At 43.7% G+C, this 8,354-nt stretch overlaps 1 protein-coding gene across 2 annotated transcripts; it reads right to left on the reverse strand.

Moving 5' to 3' along the window:
- RBBP5 (RB binding protein 5, histone lysine methyltransferase complex subunit) lies at nucleotides 1-8,334 on the reverse strand. Of its 2 annotated transcripts, none has more exons than XM_010724213.3 (13): nucleotides 8,249-8,334; nucleotides 7,994-8,166; nucleotides 7,401-7,541; nucleotides 6,719-6,881; nucleotides 6,188-6,297; nucleotides 5,940-6,059; nucleotides 5,507-5,660; nucleotides 5,328-5,399; nucleotides 4,632-4,749; nucleotides 4,035-4,104; nucleotides 3,575-3,804; nucleotides 3,213-3,290; nucleotides 1-1,045 (listed from the first exon to the last, which is right to left on the reverse strand). In XM_010724213.3, exons 2-13 carry the CDS (start codon nucleotides 8,134-8,136, stop codon nucleotides 1,020-1,022), a joined length of 1,425 nt encoding a protein of 474 aa, XP_010722515.1. In that variant the 5' UTR covers nucleotides 8,137-8,166; nucleotides 8,249-8,334; the 3' UTR covers nucleotides 1-1,019. The 2 variants fall into 2 exon arrangements, with proteins under 2 accessions (XP_010722515.1, XP_010722514.1); XM_010724212.3 differs by having other exon boundaries at nucleotides 3,096-3,290.
- Nucleotides 8,335-8,354: the final 20 nt, after the last annotated feature.

The following is an 8,354-nucleotide window of genomic DNA, read 5'->3' on the forward strand; positions in this document are numbered from 1 at the left end:
AAAAAAAAAAAAAAAGGCATTTTTAAAAATTCATGGTCCACATGTTTGTCTTTTGCAATCACACCGTTATTCATTTCATCTTTAAGTCCTGGAAGCGTAGCTGAAAAAAATACAGTTTCAGTTAGGAGAAATATTGGCTGTTCCTTCTCTAAGTACCAGTATATAGCAGCTAAGGAGGAAACAGCATTCCTGGTGGGGCATCTTAAATGGAAACAGAATAAACACGCTTGCAAGGAGAAGAAAGACACTGCCAACACTGCTCTTCATACCACTCAGTTTATACACTTCTGTCTAGACTGTATTTTATAGAGCTACCTCCATGTGCTCCTCTTCCCATCAGCAGAGTCATCCTTCGTGTCTAAAATATTAACAACATGAAAATTCATTCTTTGCAGACTTCAGAGGGTGTCTTGATTCTTCACATTAGGTCTCTATCCACTTGAGATGAAATCAAATCTGGCACATAATCAGCAGCAGTTTCACTAAGCATGTCAGCATAGAAGACATCACACTGAGCTAACCAAAGCTGCAAGGCAATGCAGCTGGCACAGAAAGGCCTACACAACTCACTGGAATGGGAATTAACAGCAGAGAAAAGGAAGTTTGGAGGATACACAGTCATTGGTATCAGGAATAAAAACCACACACTTTGGGTATTTTTCAATCCAGGAACAAAAAAATTACTTAAAAGACAATGGCTATGAGCTCTGGAGTGGCAGAGGGTCGGGTACCAGCTCAGTGCAGAACATCACATATGCCAACATGAAGGCAGTTCCAGTCAGTCTCTTTGCAAACTGCGTGACCTGAGAGTCAGCATCTCACACTGCTCGACCAAGAGGCAATTAAGGAAGAACGAAGGCCGTTTCCTCTTCAATACTCATTTCTTATAAAAGTCACTCCCTGAATCCATGAACAATCAGGCTGCTGTATTAAAGTCAGTCCGTTCTGACTGCTTCATCTATTCTCCGTGTTATGGTGCCAATATGGGAAAGAACAGAGGAGGATAAAGAAGAGGGTCTTCATAACAGCTCTGAGATGGCACCACCTGCTAAAGAGATCAAAGACAGGTGAAAAATAAATCATCTGACTCCGACAGTTTGTGAAATAAATGAAAAAAAAAACTAAAAGCCTTTGAGAATGTGATTCTCTATGTGCCTTCCAGAATGGGATATAACCAACAAGGCCCCATCTACCACAAATTAAGAACTCTGTATCTGAGACCACAGGCACGGATGTGGCAGTTCATGGGCTCTGAGCTTTTACCCCACAGAGGCACAAGCACACTTACCTGCTGGAAAATGGATGCGCCGACCCCAAAACCTCAAAGCAGAAGCATAACAGAAAGGAACAAGTTCCACCTACGCTGAGGTCTAACAAGACTGCTGCGTGGCTTTGTTCTAAAACTGTACAACAGATCAAGCTTCCCAGTTTGTTTTTACTGAAAGCCAATTTTGACACAGCTGCTTTGACACCAAGATATTGGCTGCCAAGCCCCAGCCAAGCAGCTCCCAAACGTCCACTGTAACAGCAAATCAGCCTGCAGCTCCCAGAGAATAAATGCTTGTGGAGAGGCTGTGTGAGTGAGTGATGGGCTCCTGTAGGAAGCAGCAGCACGTGGAACGAGCAGAGCTAACAGCTTCATGCAAGAGAGACAGAGAAGTGTGCCCAGCTCCAGCAGTGCAGGCAGAAGGCCATTGCAATCTGCACGTGGGTGGACCCGAGGGAGAACTGGCTGTTCAAAATAGACATTGCAAGTCATAAAGAGAACAAAAGAGAGACGTGAATTTCATGGACTAGAAGGCTGTTGTGAGTGCTGAGAGCCAAGGGACGGCTCCTTCAGTGGGCAATCTGTGACTCACTGTGTGACTCACACAGCCATTTCCAACACTGAGTGGTGGGATCTACTGCACGGATCTGTTTGATCCTTCTAAATCAGCAGCACTGCGCAAGGGAGCACGATAACTGAGACAGGATTCCATCAAAGCAACGTTATTTGCCTCTAGCTCAATAAAGCTGAATACCAGCATGGTGGTAAAACACCTTCACATGCTTATGTAAAACTACATTTGAAAAAGCTCTGCTACCTTCCAGTGGGTAAAGAAAGCAGAGAATTTGGGGTCTAAACTCAACCCCAATTCTGTCTTCACGCTGCCCAAAAACCCAGTGCTAAACTCACTGGTAGGGGTATGCACATCCCAAGCTGAGTACAATTAGCAAATTAAATTCTACAGTGGTCTCATAAAAGCAAGTCAGACTATAACAACCGCATAGGAAGCGATAAGCAAAAACACAGGGGGTAACACAGGACCAGCAGTGAGGGAAGGAGGAGGGAAAAACAAAAACAACAATTCTGTGCAGTCTAAAATCCACAGCACTGCTATGTCCAAGGAAATGCAAAACTTGAGATATCAGTTACATCGCATCTTTGAATCTGTTTCTGTATCAACCACAGGCTCTCTGTTATAGTGAAAAAAAAACCACCAGAATGCACATCATTTAATCCAAACATGTACTTCCTTTACTACACTTGAATGAGCATTTCCCAAATAAGCTCGAGTAGTAAATGAGACAGATGGGAAACACTGCCACCAGCTGAGAGCCAGTCCCTGTCTGAGATTCAAAGTCTGGGTCCTAACAAAGGTGACAGCAACAGCCCTGTTCTGTAAGTAACCAACAAAGCATGGTTATAAAGCAAAGAACGCAACATGATCCGACAAAATCTGTCTTCTTTTACAGCAAATGCACTTCTTGGAATCTGTGCACGCTCCACAGCCAGGATTAAAGAATTCAGCTCCTGAATTTTATCCCAGGCTCCAATTATCAAACAGACTGTAAGAAATGCTCAATTTCAAGCAGAGAGCCCTCCCTACTAAAACCCAAGGCGCTCTTCATATGCAACAACACATGCACAGATATTGCTTTTATTACAAATACTAAAAGCACTTCCACTTTAAAAACAAATATAGAAACGTTTGCCTATCCTTGACAGCAGTGACATCAGTGACATCCAGTGAGCAAGGGCCATCTGGGAACATAAAGTGCTATGACTCTGCAAGGCCACCAAGCAAGCAACGACGCTCACAGTGGGTCCTTACCTGTCAAAGGCTGTCCCAGCTCCGCCTGCACTTTACCCTTCGCTGCTCCTTCCAGAGGTAAAGCACCTCTGTCCCCTTTGTAGAGTTTCGGTTTAAATGGAGAATCTTTGTCTTTACCTTTTGATCCTTTAGGCCTGCCTGCTTGCTTCTTCTTGGATTTACCATCTCCCTTCACACCCAGCAGCGGATGGACTTCTGGAGGAAAACAAGGTGTTGCCAGACTGAGTTATCCCTTAGGGTGCTTAGATGAGGTGTTAAATACAAACAGCATTGAAAATTACAGCTTTGAGATGTCTGCCCTCGTTTCTAGTCTGCAAAACTCCAGCAAACTTTGCAGAGCGGGCGGCCATTAATAACTGTTATAATAAGTAACTTCATAGCAAAGAGTGAACTTCTGTACTTGTCTTTGGACTAAGCAAAGCTAAGAAAGATATTTCAAATGCAGAACTGGTGTTAAATCAATGGCAGCTTCTACACACCGTCATTAGGCACTCCTTGTAGCTCTATGTTGGTTGTTTTGGGCTTCTTCTTTGGTGCCTGAGGTCCATCAGAGGATGACTGCCTCTTCTTCTCAGATCCTATACCCTCATCAGTTAAGGAACTCTGAACAGCATCAGGTGGAGGCCCATAGGGGTTTTCTTCTGGATCCTCTACTTCAGGAGCAATGGGTAAGTAAAGCAGTGCCTTGGAGTCCTCCAGTTCTTCATCACTGTAAAATAAAAAGTTATGATTTCTTTTAAAAGTAGGAGTCTTTAATATCTTGTTTCTTTTCATTTATAGACTCTGACCCTATTCTCTGCCAATGGTTTTTTTCACAAGTAACTCTTTCTACCTGCTACAACAGAGACACAACAAATCTAAGTGTACAGAGAGAACTGGTTTGGGGGAATGTCAGTGATATGTTCCATATTCACGCTTTAAACAAAGTTACTCTTTTACCTGCTGCAAAAGGCAGCAATGGGATCCACACTCGTTACATCCACTTCTTCATCTTCTGCAGCATCAGCACCTGAAAGCAGGGAGAAACGAAGAATTAATGAAAGAAAGGAAAAAAGCAAATTGTTCAGAAAGAATGGGACTGCTCTTAAATGTCTTAGCATGCGGGGATGAGAACTGCAGCACACAACACACGTGAGGCATTTCCCCTTACAGCTATCAGGTTTCTGTTTTTAATTTCAGCTGCCACGCTGTTCTCACTGAGAGTTCTTGGACAGAAGTTGTTTTAATGCTTTGTTCCTACAAACCAATGTGCTACATTTTAACACAAAAGTAATCTAAATATAAGCCTGAAAGCAAAAAGAACTCTATCCCTAACAAGGAAGAATTCTTAATTCTCTCTACAGTAACTACAGCCTTTTCCACTGCACAATTTTTTGGCACCACCAAGTGGCCAAACTGTGCCACTATTGATCCAAATTCACCCCTCACATCCCCCACAACTGCCAGTTTTAATCTTTATTATGGTCGTATATTTGGACCAACAATTATTTGGTAACACCTGAATGGCCAATTACACAACAAAGAGATTTTCAGTACCTGTCTGTTCTGGTTCACTCTTATCTTCATCTTCAATGTCAAACTCTGACTCTCTCTCTTCATATTCTACATTTTCATCCAGCTCTTTGAAATCAGGTGCAAAGGCACTCCAGTTTTCCTAAGTCACAAATTCAAGATGAGATTTACCTCAATGTGAAGGAACAGCTGCCAAACTGGGGATTCATGCAATTCCAATCTTATTCCTTGTGAAAATCTCCCAAGCCACACGCAAGAAATCCAGCCTCAATCAGCTATACAGCCACGTGGCAAATTAGAAACTGCACAAATGAGTTCCTACTGAAAAGCTGACATTACAACACTCCTTAAATATTACAGTGTATGCCATTAACTCTGAAAACAAGGATGTATTCATATTTAGCCACAGTAGTTCTGGCTCACTCCAATTTCCAGTGTTTCAGCTGTACGTTCGGAATGACACCATTCCCCCATCAAACATCCCCAAGATCATATTTAGCACTTTACACAAAGCTTAACTACCTCAGCAGGTGAAATATAAGTACCCTACTCGCATTCAACAAGATGGCAAACATCTTTCAAGTTAGGCTGGTGAGGCTAGAGAGTTTGCTGAGTTGGGTTTAATAAAAGATTTCAACATGCAATAATTCAGACTACTAGGACTAGTAGGGATGGAGACCACCAGGGAAACCTCTTAAAGAAGCAATGTAAAACACTTACCACTTGATTCTGAGCCCATATTGACACGACACCACTGGAAATAGAAGCTATGATTGGTCGGACAGGATGCCACTGGGTTTATATGAAAGAGAAAAGAGGAGGAGCTTAACTGGTAAATGCAATTAAGAAAGCTTAGATTTCTAAACAAGAAACGTAACGATAGCTGGCAGTTTTCTTACTGCTACATCCAAGAGCAGCTCTCCTCGGGTCCCATGGAGGATTTTCACCAGGTTTCCAATGCTTTTCTCCCAGATGTAGAGAGCATGCTGACGTGCCGAACCTGCCACTATATATTCACCATCACCAGAGAAACAACATTTCTTCCAAGGTGTCCTGCAAGCAAAGAGAAAAGAAATCTTAAAAGACTGTTAAATGTCGAGGATGAGGACTGTGGGACTGTTCTTCAGACCATAACCTTACATCTTCCCACCCACAAATAATATTTACATTTCAAATCAAACTGCGACTCACACATTTCAAATGAAAACATTTGTCTGTAGAATAAGACACTCAGCCATCCTTCCCACAGGTACAGAACACACAAATCTCAACGATTTCAAGACAAGTTGACCTTTCTACTGCAGGCTGACCACCCATTCTGTTGCCTCTCACCTGTTCACTAAATCCTGCAGCTTCTGCATTGGTTCAGGCTCCCCATCTCGCCCACAGGTTAAAATTTCACGGCCATCATAGACCCTGATGATCCGGTCAGCTGTGTTTATTAAAAAGCAGCTGTGGGAAGAATGCCACATAACAAGCATTGTATTAAAGAGAGTAAAAAGAATCAGAATATGCTGTGGGAAATAATTGTGGGAGGTTGGTTTTTTTTGTAAGACCTGCTATAGTCCATAGTAGCTCACCTTCCCTTCCGAGCAAATTCAATTGATTTAATAGCTGTGGTGTTGCTCGTTCCAGTTGTCACTCTGAAGGAGGCAACGAGATCCTGAGTGTCTGTTTTTAGGACCAAGATCTGAAGATTAAGGAAACAGAAGGCAATCAGCATCTCATTGTTACTCACTCCCCTTTTAGTACCTTTCACATAACTACTAACCCTGACAACAGAAGCCTCAGCAATCTACACAGGAATAGTTGGAACTCTGCTACTGCAGTTTCTACTACAGTTTCTGCGACACTTCTGCGACATAAACATTGGAAAAGGATCCAACAAATATGGTCAAAGACAAGAGCAACACAAAGACTTAACTCAGATCTATATGCTACAGATCTTAGAAGATGAAATACGAAGACGATCGTAACGACACATCAATTATTCAAGAGACATGCAGGAAGCCTTATTTGTATAATAAAACAAAGAAAGCAACCTAGAAACATCACACATCTTGATAAAGCAATCTAAGCTACAGCATCCAGTGCTCTTGCCACAGTCTCACCTTCCCTTTGGCATTGCCTGTATAAATGTATTCCCCTCGCCTGTCAAAGGAGGCCACGACGTTGAGATCAGAATCATCATCCACAGGAAGCACAACGTGTTTGGAGTCTGACAGCGTCAGCATCACTGGTGCAGACTTCATGGGACAAACCAAAACTCTGTTTCTGCAAAGTCAAAGTGAAACAGCTCACAGCTTCTGCTCTGGAAAAGAAGCTTCCACATTTAGCACTAGGAAAAAAAAGTCAGTCTACAATGAGAAAGGCAGAATAACACCATCTTTTATTCAGTCTTTCATTTGGTCTTTCTTTCTTACACTATAAAATGACACTAAGCCAGTGTCTGCTTTCATTTCCTTTCTTTTTCTGAAGGCTTCTCTATGTCTGTGCAGTAACTTGTAAACTCAACAAGGCTTTTCTGTACCCAGTTCTAAGGATTGCTGCCATGTTTACTTTCCTCCCTTCCTTTCAAAATAAAAAGAGCCACAAGCAATCCACATTAGGGCCCCACTCACACAGGACATTCAGAAAGCCACAACAAATCCAAGTTGGGGCCCTCACTGCATAAAGAAAACAATCTGAAAAGATCTGCCAGGTTTAGAAAAAGCACTTCAAGCTCCAGTAAAAATACATTCATAATCATTAATTCTACCCAAATGAGAGCATCATTTTTTTCACAGGACTTACTGGTCTCGAGGGTGATACTGAACTTTCAGGATAGGTGAAGGAAATCTGAATCTCTGGTCGCAGTCCCCAGACAGCACATCCCACTGCGACACGATGTTATCAGTCGAAGCACTCACCAGTTTGTGGCCATCCCGACTCCAGCTACAGAAGCAAGGGGCAGTTCAAATAAAAGCTACTCCTTCAATACATAAAAAGCATCCACTAATTGGTCTGTTAAATTAGCAGGCCTCATATTAAAGCTCGGCTGTGAATCCGTTAGCTTGAAAACCAACTTCTGAACTCTAGTAACCAAAAAATTTCACGGGTGTTTCACGTATTCAAACTCTTTTAAAGGAAATTATCTTAAAACAGACCCTCTTTTTACAAGGTCTGAAAAAGACAAGACAAGGGGAATGGTATTAAAGTAAGGGTAGAGTTTTAGGTCAGATGTTGGACTGAAGTCTTTTATTCAGAAGACAGTGAGGCCCCAGCACTGCTGCTCAGACAAGTGTGGGTGCCCCATCCCTGGAGGAGCTCAGGGCCAGGCTGAGCCCCGAGCAGCCTGAACTGGTGGTGTGACACCAAGTGGCAGAAAAGACGAAGCCCTCCCTCACCAGAGCGAGCAGACGGGGTGGATGTGGGCGCTGATGATTTTGGCGATTCCCCTGGTGAGGAAATCCCAGATGACGATGCGGCCGTCGTTGCAGCCCACGGCGAGCAGCGTGCCCCAGCGGTTAAAGGTGCAGGTCAGGGCCATGCTGATGCAGTCCAACGTGCCATCGGCTTCCTGAGGTGAAAGGAGGGCGGTCAGGGCGCTGCGCAGGGCCGCTGCGGGCCGGGGCAGCCCCGCGGGGCGGGAGATCCCTTACCTCGGGGTAGTTCTGGCCGAAGGACTCTGCAACGGAACGCAAAGGCAGCGTTTGAGCGAGGCGCGCCCCCGAAGCCCGGCCGTCCCACCCGGCTCCCCGCCGCCGC

This window comes from Meleagris gallopavo, chromosome 28 (genome assembly GCF_000146605.3).
Source record: "Meleagris gallopavo isolate NT-WF06-2002-E0010 breed Aviagen turkey brand Nicholas breeding stock chromosome 28, Turkey_5.1, whole genome shotgun sequence".
NCBI classification, from domain to species: domain Eukaryota; kingdom Metazoa; phylum Chordata; class Aves; order Galliformes; family Phasianidae; genus Meleagris; species Meleagris gallopavo.

Coding starts and splice junctions, on each gene's coding strand:
- RBBP5 (XM_010724212.3), bottom strand. CDS start 8,136: ATGGCCCTGACCTGCACCTTTAACCGCTGGGGCACGCTGCTCGCCGTG. Junction 7,542..7,993: donor CACCCCGTCTGCTCGCTCTG/GTGAGGGAGGGC, acceptor TTGCTTCTGTAG/CTGGAGTCGGGATGGCCACA. Junction 6,882..7,400: donor CAGTATCACCCTCGAGACCA/GTAAGTCCTGTG, acceptor TTGACTTTGCAG/AAACAGAGTTTTGGTTTGTC.